Source organism: Apis dorsata, unplaced genomic scaffold (genome assembly GCF_000469605.1).
Source record: "Apis dorsata unplaced genomic scaffold, Apis dorsata 1.3 scaffold_293, whole genome shotgun sequence".
Classification (NCBI taxonomy): Eukaryota; Metazoa; Arthropoda; class Insecta; order Hymenoptera; family Apidae; genus Apis; species Apis dorsata.
In genome coordinates, this window is record NW_006263568.1 from 752,303 (window position 1) to 767,840 (window position 15,538).

The following is a 15,538-nucleotide window of genomic DNA, read 5'->3' on the forward strand; positions in this document are numbered from 1 at the left end:
GTTTTTTATATTTGTTACCGAATTTAATCATATAGATGAAAACATGTAAATAAATTTTTACACAGTTTTATAAACAAGTAAATAAATATCAAATTTTAAAGAGACGCAAACTTTTGGATCGCAAAATGTCAGAATAAAGTATAAAAATAACATACAAAGTAATTATTGTATTTAACTTATTCTTCAGAACATATGTATACGTGTAGATGATAATGTGGCAAAGCGATAGCAAAATTTTTCGGAAATTTAACCAAAAATATTGTTACTAAATTTTTTAATCAGGTACGCTGAGACTTGCTTGCTTCTATAAAAAGTATAGTGCAATCTGAGAATAAACATTCAAATAATTCTTATATTTAATTTTAATAATTCTCTTTTAGTATTTAGTAATTTATTATATCATTCTTTACACATATTGTTATGATCTCGATGATCGTACGAAACGGTGAACATGTAAACTAGATAATTACAAATAATAAAAATAAAAAGCCTCTCATAAGATTTCTTTTCTAAACGTTTAGTTATTCAATTTGATTTATGTATATATTTATATATATATATATAGTTATATGTATTTTATATATATATATAATATGTATAATCTATATATAAAATACATAACAGAGGCTCGCACAATGTTTTACAATTCGCGATGTTTAAATTATTAGTTTTTTCCATCGTTACACAATCGGTGCCAGCCAGTTTTCTTCTCAGCGTCTGCTGTATGTCGATTCGATAATTACAAAAATTTTTATGTATCTTATACTCCTACGTCCTGTCATAACCCTATTATAATACAAGAATTCTTTTTCTCACTTCGCTTCGCCAGACATTTAATCTTACACTTTTAAGAAAAATTTACATAGAGCGAGTAACATTATGAATGAAATACAGGTATTATGTACAAATATTTATAATTATACATATATACTTTATTCCTTCGATTTTATTCGAATATGATCGTCTGAATTTTTAAATTCGCGATCCCACCTAATAATTAGATAAATCGACGAATGACATGTGTAAATGTAAATCTACTTTTTTCAAATTTTCATTGTCACGTTTGATAACATAAAAAATATATATATATATATATTTATATATATATGTATATTTACGTTCATTTTCTTTTTAACGTTTGAAAAACGAAATAAAGAGATCTTTTTTCTTCTTATTTAAATTACAACATATTTCAACAAAAAATGAAGTTTAGATAGGAAAATTTTATTCACCTTTTTTCGTTCAATCTTAAAACAACTGAAATTACCATTTCATGGTATATTTTCTTACCTTTTTTTATACAGCCTATATTACAAAAAAGTCAATATTATTTCGTCATGATGTAAGATAAGGGGGAAAAAAAAGGCTTTTCATCACGCGCCGCGAGAATCACTTATTCTTAAATTATTTGTTCAAAAATTTATAGAAGCATCATATTAGAATTTCAAATAAAACAGTCATATTACTGAAATTTTTATATATTTCATGTCCTAACTAATGAATTTTTATAAAAAAAAATAAATATATAAAATAACGTTTGTTCTACTATGCCCAATCTAATGCACTCAAAATTAACATAAAATTGCTACATAAACTGTTCTATTATCACTCTTTCCATTAATCCTTATTATAAATTATTTAAAAAAGTTTTTAAATATTGGCAAAGAATTGCCTCAGAAAATGTTTTTTTTTAATTTCTTCTTATCCATCCATTTTTTAATGCTGAAAATTTAAGAAACACTGGCTTTAAGAACATTTAGGCCTTTCTAAGTTTCAAGTATAAATATACTTACACCTGTATCTATAATATATGGACAACTCGGAAGCAATAATTGATCTGTGACTCGATCGGAGCGATGTGTAGCATTTTATAGATGCTTCTCGTTATCGATGCTTTCTCAAAGTTATACAATTCACACAAATCAGATTAATACATGTTAATATAATAAGATAATAATAAGATTGAGGAGATGATTCAACACGACACGCTTAGTTTGCCCGAAGAAATAAAATTGCGTACTAATATCTCTTGCTTTAAAGTTAGGTTAGAATTTGAACGAACTGTTAGAAATTCCCGAGCTAAAACCGATTTAAAGCAGAAGAAATTCTTAAATTTTTTTTACATGATAGATTTGGGCCGGAATATGCTATTATCATCACATTATATGTGATACCTTACCAACATTATCTTGACAAAATAAGATTACTCGATAATAAAACAAAAGAGAGACGATAATATAGCCATGTAATTGCAATATGCAATTATATAAGCAAAATCATAAATTCCTAACAAATACATTTCATAAAAAGATTTTTTTTACATTCTAGGTTTTCTTGTGGTTGACTTATGAAAAACATACAATAATAATATTAATAATAATAATTAATAATATAATATAATATAATAATAATATAATATTGATTGTAATTAACTATAACGTCCATAAAGTATTTTTTCGCCCTTCATTTTTTGTACACGATTACTAAAAACATTTCTTCCGCTTCTTGTTGAGAAAATAAATATTAATATTAAATTTGAAATATTATCTTGTTTTACTTTTTTTTTTATCACTGATCTGTAATCACTTCAACTACTGTCTTTCGTTCGTGTTAACTAGTTACAGTACATTATTATAGTCTAAATCGGCAAATCGACTTGCCTCGTAAGTGTATAGGCCTCTTTAATAATTATGGAACATTGCCGTATCTTCTTTTCTTGTAGTACATCTTCTTTACTGTTCACATCTTTCTTTTTTTTCTTATAATGCACAAGCACATTTCTTTTGCAATTAATTGCAAACTTTTTGCCAACTTTCCTATCATTCTTTTGTTCTTTCACTTTACACTAAAATTCAAAATAAACGAATTGATCGCTGTTCGCAGGATGAAAAAGGTTTCTTTTAGAGGCCTGGTTCAAGAGGTCACCTATGGTTACTGCTGCTTTGATCATTCATATCATACAGAACTTGTGCGATTGTTCTTGATGATTCGACATTACTTAATGCGACTCCTGCCAAATGTGGTTCGTACGCTCTAAGATGTCTGAAAATCAAAACATAAATAATATTATTAAATGTAATAACGATTGGTTATAATTAAACTACACAGAAAAAAAAAATGTAATTTTAGATTCTTACATAATCTAAAAATCATTTTCCATTTGAAAATAGAATTTATTCTAAGAAATAATAGAAAAAATTATGTACATTTAATTATATCTTATTAATAATTTTTTTTTTACTAAAATTAATAAAATTAATTAAAAACAAACCTTCTGCCATGTGTTGAATATATGACTAGGTTTCTAAGAATAAGAGCTGCTGTCAAGCGAATACTTTTGGTCACAGGACCTTCGTTGTCATCCTGTTAAAAAATTACAGTATAATTAAAAATTTATAATTTTGTTCAAATTATTTATAAAATATAAAAAAAATCTAGTCACACTCTTAAATAACACTAAAACAAATACAATATATCAAGGATATGACAATTATTTAATGATGTTTCAATTAATTAGTTGCAATAGCTTTGAACATTAGTAAAATACAATCGTGAAAACAAAATGGTAACATTGATTTAGGAAATGATGTCGCGTGAATAAATTATATAATATCATAGAAAATTTCAGAGAAAGCACTGATATTTCATTTTTATACTATAAATTTACATCAAATGTCATATTATTTTTTTATATAAAATATATTAAATTAGAATGCAATAATAAATAATTTGGCACAGAAAAAAATTAATTAAGTAAATGTTCTTTAAGAATTTTAAAAATTGATTAAACACCTATTTATCAGAAGCTATTACATTATTATAATAATATAATATAATAAAAATAAATTTTTACAAATTGCTAAATTAGAATTATAAATAAATACGTTATACAATCAAAACTTAGCACCAAAAAAATATTAAAATTTTACAATGTTTTAAAATTGATTTGCGAGATACATTTTTGTAATTAAAATTATTAATTGATAATTCAATCATCCTTAAAAATATCCTTTCTTATTGAAGATTTAAATTAAATACCTGTTTATAATACAAAAAAAGATTTTTTATTTTGATAAAAAACGCGACAAATATTCTACATTATGCTGCTTAAAATATTATACCCCAGCACCCTTCATCATCATGAATATACTTCAAATGCGTGAACACATAAATTATACAGGGACGCTAACTACGAAATGAAACTAAAATGGAATACATGCTAATAAAAAATACATATGTATACACCGTAAAACGTGAAACTAAAAATTAAGAAACCACAACGTATGTTACGAAAACAAAAGAAAATTAAGCGCAAAAAAAAAAGAGGCGGCAGGAACAACGCACAAGAGCTGTGGTTGTAAATCGTGAATCGTGAATCCTTTTTTTTTTCAATTTCTGAACACGTTTTTACCTGTTCTGGTGGAGGATTTTGCCCAGGTCTGGGAGAAGAAGAGCTTGAAGTGGCTGCAGCGGGCTTGGTTGGCCTTTGCTGCTTTGCCAAGAGAATAAGAAATTTCATTACATTAACAATACTTAACAGACTCTATGAACCGTGAAACTATAAAGGATTCTCCGAAATATTGACACAAATTATATCATTAAACGCGGTATTTTTGATATCAGTATATATGTGCTATCTCGCGTAGTAATTTTAGTGCATTTGTTATCCCTATGATGTATCTTGTGTTTTTTTTTTTATTGAAATTACCATTAACTTACGTCTACTTATATTATTATAATTCATTTGATTTATAAGATTATTTATGTGATTTTACTAACCATTAATTCCTTTGGATTTACAAACTCCAAAGCGTGCCGTTTAATAGCATGGAATGCTGCATTCGGTGCATATCCAGGATGATGAGGAGTTGGCGGTGTCGATGTAGAAACTTCGGTTTTGCCTGTTACCGTTAATTGTTTCCTTCTTATCGACATTGTCTGTAAAATTATTAAATTATTTAATGTTTAGTAAAGTTCTTTTCTATAACTATAAAATTATAATTGAAAAAAATATAAATTCTTATAAAAATATATAATATTATACTTACTTCCGCATTACAATGCCTATCATACAAATGTGTCATCAATGAAAATCTTCGTCTTTTCAAGGCATCACAGCTTGCCCAAAGACATAATATTTCCTCCCCACCAGATGGACAATGTGTTTCACATACATGAAGATAAACTTCATGTGGTGTTTTAAATTGCCTTTACGAATATAAAAATAAAAATATATAAAGATAAAATAATTAAGAATCATAAAATAGTTTCACAAATTAAAATTATTATTATTATATTTTGTAATATTAAAAATCAATTACCTTAAACAACCTCGCCATTCACATAAATATGCATTGGGATCAATTTTTATTGTAATAGTTTTTTCTGATTGATTCTGGCTCGTAGATGGCTTAGATTCTGGTTCAGTAGAGGTTGAAGAACTGACAGTCTTTATTACTTTAGCAGGTTGCTTTGTCGGTAATCCATGTGTTGCTGCTGCTTGATGAGGTGTAGTGGGTCTTGTAGGCGGTGGAGTAGAGGCTGGTGTTGGTGTTACCACTCTTGATGGCACACTCGTTGACACTGGTGTTTGTTGAGCCATCGCGGGAATTGTAACGGTCACTGTATTTGGATTTGTTTGTGCTACAGAACTGTTCACTATTATTGAAGTTTGTGGAATTGTACCAGACGTTGGAACCAAAGGAGGAGGTATATTGCCGAGTGCTGGACTCTGCAAAATAGGACGTGAAACTTGTGTAACGACAACCTGCTGTCCCTGAGGAGTGACGGCCACCATTTTTTGCTGAGTTGGTTGGGCAGCTGCTTGAGATTGCAAAATAATTATCGTTTTTGCACCTGTTCCCTGCTGTTGTGTTGTTTGAGCTACTAACACAGTCTGCGCTTGACCTTGAACCAATGTTGTTTGTGGTTGAGCTAAAACATAATTTTGACCAGGAACGCCACCAGAAACAACATATTGTAATTGACCTCCTGCTCCTTGTTGCAATAAAACCTGTGGTTGAGGTTGCGCTTGCCTTCCTTTCACTGCACTAGTTGGAATAAGAACTTGATTATTCGATTGTATTGTTTGTTGTACTACTATTTGCCTAGGTGCTGCGACAATAAGTTGTTGTTGAGGTTGTTGTTGAGGATGAGGTTGTGGTTGTTGTTGCATTTGAGGTTGTGGTTGTTGCGGTTGCGGCGGCGGTTGCTGTGGCTGTTGCTGTGGTGTCGGTTGTGATTGTTGTTGTTGTTGAGATAATTGTTGTTGATTAATTTGATTGACAAATATATGAGGTTCTTCTTTTATCGTAGTAGTAGTTTCTTCTTGGACATTTACAGTAACATTTTCATCAAGGTCAATTTCGTCTTCTATACAATCTGCAGCCAGAGCAGCGTAAAGATTTGCGGCTGTAGAAGATACGGTTGCTTTCTCACTATCCTTATCATCATCCTGTTCTTCAGATTTTATACTCGAGACAGTGGATTCAGCAGTGGTCGAATCAACAGCAGGATCAGGTGACATAGTACCATTAGAATATTTTACTTTTTTTACATCTACTTCATCCGACTCACTAGCAGCTCGTTTTATTCCTCTAGGTGCTTCAATTAAAGTATCTTCAGAAACTTCTGTCTGTATAACATTACCTTCTTCTACTTCGGTTTTTATTTTAATGTCTGTAGGAGATTCTTTTAATACTTTCTTAATGTGATTTTCCACTAAGTCCATTCCTTTTTCATTAATCGAATTTTTTCCTAAAACACCATTCAAAATAGGCTCTTTATCAACTTTCCGTTCTAATAAATCTGCAAGCATCATACTTTGCAGAGGTTTCTCTTTAGACGTTATACTAGATGAATCTTTTGATGAATCTTCTTGGGCATCGATATCCATATTACTTGGTGCACCATTTAATAGAATTCCTTCAAAACTTGTCAAAGAATTATCTTCTTCTATACCGACACCAGAACAGTCCCTACTACCACCAATACCACTACTGGATGCCAAAGAATTATTAGTCGAATCTGAATCCTCAGCTATTGATGTACAAGTTGAACGTTGAATAGCTTTATTTGCTGTAGTTATAGTTGTTGCTGGAGGCCGACATACTTTAATGTTTGACGATATGTGATTTTCGGTTGAATTTAAAACCATTGTGGAAGAAGTTGTTGATGTTGGTATTTGGTTGACATTTTCATTATCATTTACTTCAGTCTATAAAATTAAAAAATCAGTAACTCAGTAAAATTTGAAAATTATATTTCTCATAATTTCTCATAAAGTTCATATTGTACCTTGTCACAATTATTAGTCATAATAAATTTAGCTCCATTGAGCCTTTGTATTTTTTTGGCAGGAATGGGTGTGATAGTTGGCTTTTGCTTTGAGTTGACAGGTGTCTTTGGGAGTATTGCAGTTAAAGTTGTAGTTGCAGTTGGTTGCGATATATTAGTTAATTGCTGTTGTAATAGTCTTTGTTGTTGTTGGCGTTGCGCAACCTATAAAAATTGTACAATTTAGATTTATTTAAAAAAAAGAATTTATTTTAATTTTTTTTTTTTTTTTGAAAATTACTTTATATTTTCTTAATTACTATAGAAAATAAAATATATTTCAATTTCGAAAACCATGCTTTTGTTAGTAGAATACAAAACATTGATTGTCACTCTAAACTCAAAAAATAACCACATTATTAAATATTACTTAAGAATTTTAACCAATGTAAAATATAAATCTTATCTTTTAAAGTAACAGAAAATAGCATAACCAAAATATAATACTTATATCTACTTCAGAACACAAACATTAAAAAACTTTTTGAAATTAAATTTGTTAAAACATACATTCACTAAATATAATTTTAAGTGCAATCTTATCTTGTAAAATGGTTTTTTTTACAAATACAAATTATTTTAAATTCAAATTTAATTATTTTATATTTGATATTGAATTTTAATTAATATAATATTTAATATAATATTTCAATATCATATAAATATGTTTTATTTTGTATAAAATTTTTAAATTTTCTATTTTAAATAAAAAATAATTATTTAACCATCCTACAATTTATGGTTGCATAATATTTTGAAATTTATTTTCCGAAATTTAAATTCAAAATGCTTAAAATCGTATAAAAATCATGATTATCATCAGATTCGCATGAAATGATCTTAAAAAAAAAGTGATTTTCTTAATAGAAGTATCAAAAAAACATGAAATAAAATAAATATATTTTATTAATATATCTCAAATCTTTTTTAATAGAATATTAAACATTTCTATAATAAATTATATCAATCATTTTTATAATAACTTAAAATTTATACAAATATAAATGTAAAATTTATTAAAAACTTTATTTAATTAGAAATACTATGTGTTTTTAAATAAATTTATCAATTTATTTTACTTTCTCTTTTTATTTCTCTATTATTCCATTTAAGAAAATCATCTTCGCCGAAGAAAATCAGAAACGCCGTCTTATATGTCCTTAATACATTTTCAACATCTTATCTATATAAAAAAGTACTACTGTTTTCATTGTTAATGTACAACAATGATACCTGGTTGCTGGTTATTAGCTGGTTGGCACTGATGCTGGATGCGATGCTAGCAGTAGTGTTTGTTACACAGGCAGTAGGGGTAGACACACAAGTCGCAGCAGTACTGGGCATGCAGTCGCTGCTAACCGTTACCTTAGTAGCCAGAAGGCTTTTTATTATGGAACTGGATGTAGTACCACTTCGATTATCTTCCTTTGCAACTACCTGGACAGTTTGACATTGTTGCTGTACTTGTTGTACTTGTTGTTGTGGTTGTGTTTGGGAGCCACTTGACAGCAATGCTTGACTCAAGTGAGGATGTGATACTGACACCTAATTAACAATGATTATAATGTAATTATAACATCAAAATATCATGAATAAACAAAAACATTCTTATACAGAAATTACAAAATCAATTAGAAAAAATTATAAAAAAATTAAATATTTAATTAAATAATAATAATGTTTTTTGAATTTGTATATTATAAAATATTATAAAATAGTTTTTATATTAGATATATTATATATATAATACATATTAATGATGCAATAAACATTTCCAGCATTGACAATGAATTATTATTAATTATCACTTTGAATAATTATATGAATGAAACTACAAAAGTAATTTTGCTTTTTATGAAATTCATAAGGCATGATATTCAAACAAATTCTTATTACAGTTTATTATTAAGCATGATACGAATAGAAGTAGAACAAATGAAATTAATCAAAAACAAAATTTATTAACTTGTTATAAGATAATAAAAATATTGTACTATGAAATTATATCTACATGAAGAATATCAAAATATATATACTTAAAAAATAAGAAATCTATGTTGATCATGCAATAGTAAAGTTTTTTATCCAAAATTGCAATTATAGATATTACTGATAAAAATATAAGATATAAAATAAGCTTCGATATATTATAACAATTAAAATATTAATAAAATCTGATTTGAATACACATATATATAAAATATTCATTTTAAATAATACTTATAGTAGTCATTCATATTTAAAATAATATTTATATTTCATATTTATATTTTATCTTTTTTATCATATATCAATTTAATCAGTTAAGTTATCTTACTTATTTGAAACAAAAAAGAATTTGTATATATTTGTATATATTTCAGATATGTTAAATATGAAAATAAATTCTTTATTAAAAGAAGAAAATCTACAACTTACATAACTTTTTAGAAAATTATGTTTCAATAATCTGGATTTCAAAGTTCACATAATTACTTATTTGCATGCACATGTAATGGAATAGATGGGATTTGAGGCATGCAAAATGTAATATTGTTAAGAAAAGCCCATATTATGACAGCATAGTGAAACCATAACCAAAATAAGAACCAAGGTCATGAGTGGTAGAGAGAATGGTAGAAAGCTTAGGACTTGGACCCACCTGACTTTTAGAATCAACCTTGGTGACTGGATTTTGGGATTGAGTTGCAGTGTTCGAGATACTGGATGGTGGTTTTGGTGGAGCAGACAATTGGGCTTTAAGGATAGGCGATGCTGGGGCAGGGGTTCTTGGAGGCCCAGATGCAGGATTGTCTAGGGCCGTGCTATCAGGAGCAGGACTTATACTCTTGATTGTACGCTGTTGTACGGGAAGCACCTTTACTGGCGTTGCGTTGGCTGCTGGAATTGGAGCTGTGTTAGTCCCAACTGCAGTTTGGCTCGGATAAGTTACTTGGGGAGATGTGGCCCGTACTCGGATTCCTTCGTAATACTGAGTACCACTTGTTTCACCTTTCAATGGATTTGGTCCGACGCTTCCACCAAATACAGATCTATGGAAAAATATTTCTATCATATTGTATTATATATATTATATATATTGCATTATATATATTGTATTATATATATTGTATTATATATATTGTAAATATTTGTATTATATTGCTTTTTTAATTACAATTGAATATTAATATTTTACAATAAAATCGATCATTTTGTATATATAATATACATGTATATTATAATATAAATGTAAAACTAAATATTCTTCTGAAAAAAATCTTATTGTTTATTTTGCTGAAAAATCTCGAATGAAAACAAACTAAATAGAGAATAATTTTATATACAACAAAGAATCAAATATTTACCTAACGCATCTAGGAAAATGAAGTGGAGCAATAACACCTCTTCTACCAATCTTTGTGCAGCAACCAAGATATTTCTTGTATAATTCTTCTTGCTCTATACGGATTCCCTGTGCTGGTTCGAAAGTAGCTCTTAACCAACTCAAAGCAAATTGCTCGTTTTCTTGAATAATTTGTTGATGTGCATGTTGTTGCTGAAGCGAATTATTTGTCTCAACTGCTTCTAAAAATAGATATAAACAAAATAATATTAATCTATTTAGCCTTTTTTTTCTAAAAATTGTTTTATTATTTTTATATGTACTGTGCGTAGTAGATTTTGTTGTAATTGCAGCTGGAGTCGTTGGTCGCGAAGGTGCTGGGCTAACAGGAGCTGGCGTTGCAGTAACTGTAGCTGGAGTTGTTGGCACAGAGGAGGACACTGTTACTGCTGGCGCAGTAGCTGTGACAGGAGTAGTATTCTGAGTAGCATTCGGTGGTGGTGCTACCGTGGACACTGTTTCGATAACTCTCATCAAAATACAAGCTTTCGGCCCGTAACTCTGCGCTTCTACAGTAACAAGAGCAACTAATGTGTCGATAGCTCCGCGTACCCGCGCGACGCTAGTACATGGCCTTTCACCTAACGAAGTCAATGCGTACAAGCATTCCAAGGTATATACTAAAAGAGCTATGTCGTTCAGAGCTAAAAATCTGTAAATAAATATGTATATGAATTTTGATATAAATTGTTACTACTGTACTATTATAATTTTATATAATTTCATTAGAATTATAGAGAATTAAATATTTTTTTTAGTTAGAAAATATATTTCTCTATTTCACTTTTTTAAAAGTGATATAAAAAGTTATATTTTAGCACTGATAATTCAAGATGCATTATGAAAATTTTTCTTAAATTTTCTATATATGTAAAGATTTGTTTTCAGAATAAAAGTCATAAAAATATGATAAGATATATTTCAAAAACAAAAATTTTTTACGTGTTGAAATTTAGGAGACAAAATTCACCTGCATATTAGTTCATATACATTGTCTTCTAATCCAAACGTAACGATTTCTTCATTGCTATCTTGTTGGCTAATTTTATTAAGCACCTCCAAGCAGGAAATAACAATAAACCTGTCTTGGGATTCAATTCCCTTTGCCACACATGACAATACAACATCTGTTATCCTCTCACCAGCTTCTTTTAAGACTATTTCATTTGCTATGTTTCCTAATATATCAAAACCAAGCTGATGCAGATTACTCCACCTCGCTCTTACACAGAGTAATACGAATCTCAAGAAACATCGATTCCTTCCTAATACAGCAGCGTTTTCTGGTGTAAAACTTAAATTCCGTAAAATAGATGCTATTTGGAGCACACGTTGCCCATAAGGATCCTGCGTTCCCAATGTTCGTCCAACACAAAACAAATCTTTATCTTCTTCCTCAAATTTTATGGAGTTTTGATTTTGATCTCTTAAAGTTTCATCTTGGTGAGATCCAATAGGATCTAATCTCGAACAGTCTGGCATCGCCTGCACACATATACACACATTTTATTTTATGAAATGCAAAATCTCTATAATAAATTAATGAAAAGTATATTCTAATATTCCACATATTTAATTGAAAATTTATTATAAAATTAACAGAATAAGAAAGAAATCCATTATTTTATATGATTCAAAACTTGTAAACTTTTTTAAAAATGGATAACTGGAAAACTGGATCCTGAAAGAAGAAGGGAATTATTATTTTGAATTAATATTTAAAAATTTGTAAACATATAATGATAAAAGCTTTTCATTGAGAAACCAAAAATAATGGATTTATTTCCAATCTCTCTTTCTCTTTCTCTATCTCTCTCTCTCTCTAATATACTACAATTTTAATTTTAAAAATTAAACAATTTAATTCGAAAAAGATTTGATCATTCTTTATAAATTACAGAAACTAATTTTACTACATACCACTATTATTCTTAATCATGTGTCTTGTTCAAATTCAAACAAAATAAACTCTTCGAATTTGAAAATAAAAATAAAATGGAAAAACGGAAATCGAACAATGAAATCACTTAGAAGATTTCTTAGAAGGCAAAAATCAACCAATAATCAAGACACGCGGTATCCTATTTCATCGTACCCCGTCGACTTCCATCGACGTTGACGCCTCATCTCCGTTCTCCGTGGACGCGGCGCTTTTGTTCTGTTTCTCCCTCTCCAATATTTTCCGCCTGGAGAAGGTCTGGGGGCTGGCGGTGGTCGGTTTCTTCATGAACGTTCTTTCATTCGTAAGATCTATCACGTCCTGCGAGTCGAGGACGTCCGACCAGAAAGAGTTGATGGAATAATTCCTCACACGGGAATAAACCTCGATGAAGAGCTGCCGCGTTCCAGGTGAATCGAAGACACCGGCGTGCGCCAAGAGTATGTTCACGAGGCGAGGATATTTGTCGAGGCGTAGGATATGCTTGCCCTCGTTCGATAGCAACGTGCAGACATTGATGGCGAAGTCTTGCTCGTTGGGAAGTGGCGAGAGAAGAGATAGCGCGAGTTTATCGTAGTTGGATGGCTTATAAAGATCGGACGAAAGGCCATTGTATTCACGAAGAGATTCTGAAAAAAAAAAAAAAAATTGTTATTGTTATTAATCCATGTGAAAAATTTATTTTCTAAAAAAAATTATACGATTGTTAGTTCATATATTGGTAGAGAATTGAAAGAGGATCATTGAAGGAATGTAAGTAAAAGAAAAATAAAAAAAATTAAATTTGCACAGTGTAGATAATAAGCATCGCACTAAGAATAAAATTTGTTTTATTACAAGAGATTAAGATAACGATCATGAAAGAAGCGAATTTAGTTCACGAGAATCTAATCATCTCGTGTAAACAAGATCTCTTCTTATCATATAATTAACATTTGGATATTTTTTTAGAATGCAATAATGTTTTAATATGCAAAGAGTTTTAATTATATTAATTTTTATAATGTAATTTTGATTTTTTAAATAATGGAACATTTATGGATATATTACATTTTATCAATCGTTTAATTAATTATAAGTTTATATAATAATTATATATCGCAAATAATTCTTTAATAAATATAGGAGAATAAAGGAAGGTTATAATCACACGTATATCTGATATTGGTTAACAGGCGTCGCCTCATGCAACTGGTGTGTGATCGACAAATCACGAGTATAATAGCTTGTACATGATCAGATCAGATCTTTACAAAACAATAAAATTAATCGATGGAGTGGAAATATATAATATATATATATATGATAACAATATATAATAACAAATGATAGAATTTAATTTCAAACGAATTATAATATAATTAATTTTGTTACGATAAATTGGATTACATCAACTCGAAAACGATATAACAAAATGTAATTTGACTAAATATTCCTTCACTCTTAATTATTTGCAACGTTACCCACTACGGAATACAATACAACAACTAAAATTAACTTTATTTTTATTAACTTGATAATGTGAGCATTTTCTGGTAATCTATAAAAAAAAAAAAAGCTTTGATTTAATATTAATTGTATTGTACATTTCTATAATATAATATAATAATAAAATATTATAATTCATTTTCTTTTTATAAATAGATGGAAATAATGCGCATGCGCAATTTTCAATAGCGCGAAAGATAATTCATATCGATTACAATTGCACGCTTTTCACACACAACAATCTTTGATCTGGAAGCAAATTGTTTCTTTCTAACAGTTTAGCATACGAGACTCGTGCAAAGTCTACGAAGTAACTGGAATATGCAATATTATCGCAAAATCGCGGTAATATCTTTTTCAACCGCAAAACCGCGATCAATATCGCGCGTCCCAGGAGAAATGCTACTTTTTGCCGGAAACTACGGAATCTACCGACGGAAGGTGAGAAAGGAGAGACGGGAGATAAGGCAAAACGAAAAATGCGCGCGCGAAAAAAGGCGAGAAAAAGAGCCTCTAATAAGATTGTACTTCGTCGAGATTCTTTCTACTCTCTTTGATTGAATGATGTGATAAAAGGTGATGATCGTCAAATCCAACGAGTCTAATGTAATATGTGATATATTATATTATATATATTTCAAACACATTTCAATTTTTTTTCACTATTTATTTTTAATTATCCTTTCTTTGTTCAAACAATTATCTGTATTATACAATTAATATCACAAAATGAGAAATATGTTATCTACTTATTATATGATTATTATATTTTTAAACTATAGCAATAATAATGTTTTAATATTGATTTTTTTTCTTTTTTTTTTTCAGTTAAAAAAAAAAGATCAGGTAATAGATCGTTGGTCACTTTGAGAAAATGAGTAAAGCCGTGGTGAGATAATAATTCTTGGCAATAATTGAGGACACTTTCGAGAACGACACGAAAAGGCCATTCTTGGCAGGAGTAATGAGTTGACTTCGATTAGCCAAGTAAAGATTCGCTTCCAGGCCTATGAGTTACCGCAGAACTTTCCTTGCACTACATCTTGACCTAATTTTATCATTCTATCGTTCGAGATATTCAAAATATTTGTTTTATTGATAATTACAATTTCGAATTATATATATTCTATGTTTTTTTTATTTCTATTTTCTATCTTTTTTTTTAATTTTATCATTCATTCAAATATAATAAAAATGTAATTAAACTAAGCAACGATTATCATTGTGATCATCATAATCAAGAATACAGATTTATTGCGAAATAAAATGGAAATGACATTTAATTTAATACGTTTACTCATCTGCGGAATCATATTTATATAATAATTGTAATTACTTCTTAAACCGATTATTCATTTCGTTATTTTTTATTGAAGTAAAAAAAAAAAAAA

At 28.9% G+C, this 15,538-nt stretch overlaps 1 protein-coding gene across 6 annotated transcripts in view; it reads right to left on the reverse strand.

The window, feature by feature from the left end:
• Positions 1–2,113: 2,113 nt before the first annotated feature.
• LOC102673995 (AT-rich interactive domain-containing protein 2-like) overlaps positions 2,114–15,538 on the reverse strand; it is a 51,845-nt gene continuing 38,420 nt past the window's right edge. For 2 of the 6 annotated variants that reach the window (XM_006617179.2, XM_031511202.1), the window contains 13 exons: positions 12,816–13,288; positions 11,691–12,205; positions 10,984–11,372; positions 10,683–10,902; positions 9,977–10,367; positions 8,569–8,880; positions 7,297–7,500; positions 5,322–7,216; positions 5,049–5,208; positions 4,780–4,938; positions 4,412–4,489; positions 3,272–3,363; positions 2,513–3,042 (listed from right to left, as the gene is read on the reverse strand). In XM_006617179.2, coding sequence (XP_006617242.1) covers positions 2,922–3,042; positions 3,272–3,363; positions 4,412–4,489; positions 4,780–4,938; positions 5,049–5,208; positions 5,322–7,216; positions 7,297–7,500; positions 8,569–8,880; positions 9,977–10,367; positions 10,683–10,902; positions 10,984–11,372; positions 11,691–12,205; positions 12,816–13,288 — 5,009 coding nt within the window. In that variant the 3' untranslated portion in view covers positions 2,513–2,921. Of the gene's footprint in view, positions 3,043–3,271; positions 3,364–4,411; positions 4,490–4,779; positions 4,939–5,048; positions 5,209–5,321; positions 7,217–7,296; positions 7,501–8,568; positions 8,881–9,976; positions 10,368–10,682; positions 10,903–10,983; positions 11,373–11,690; positions 12,206–12,815; positions 13,289–13,809; positions 13,832–15,538 lie in introns of those variants that run through there. The other 4 variants (XM_006617180.2, XM_031511201.1, XM_031511200.1 and 1 more) reach the window with 4 other exon arrangements.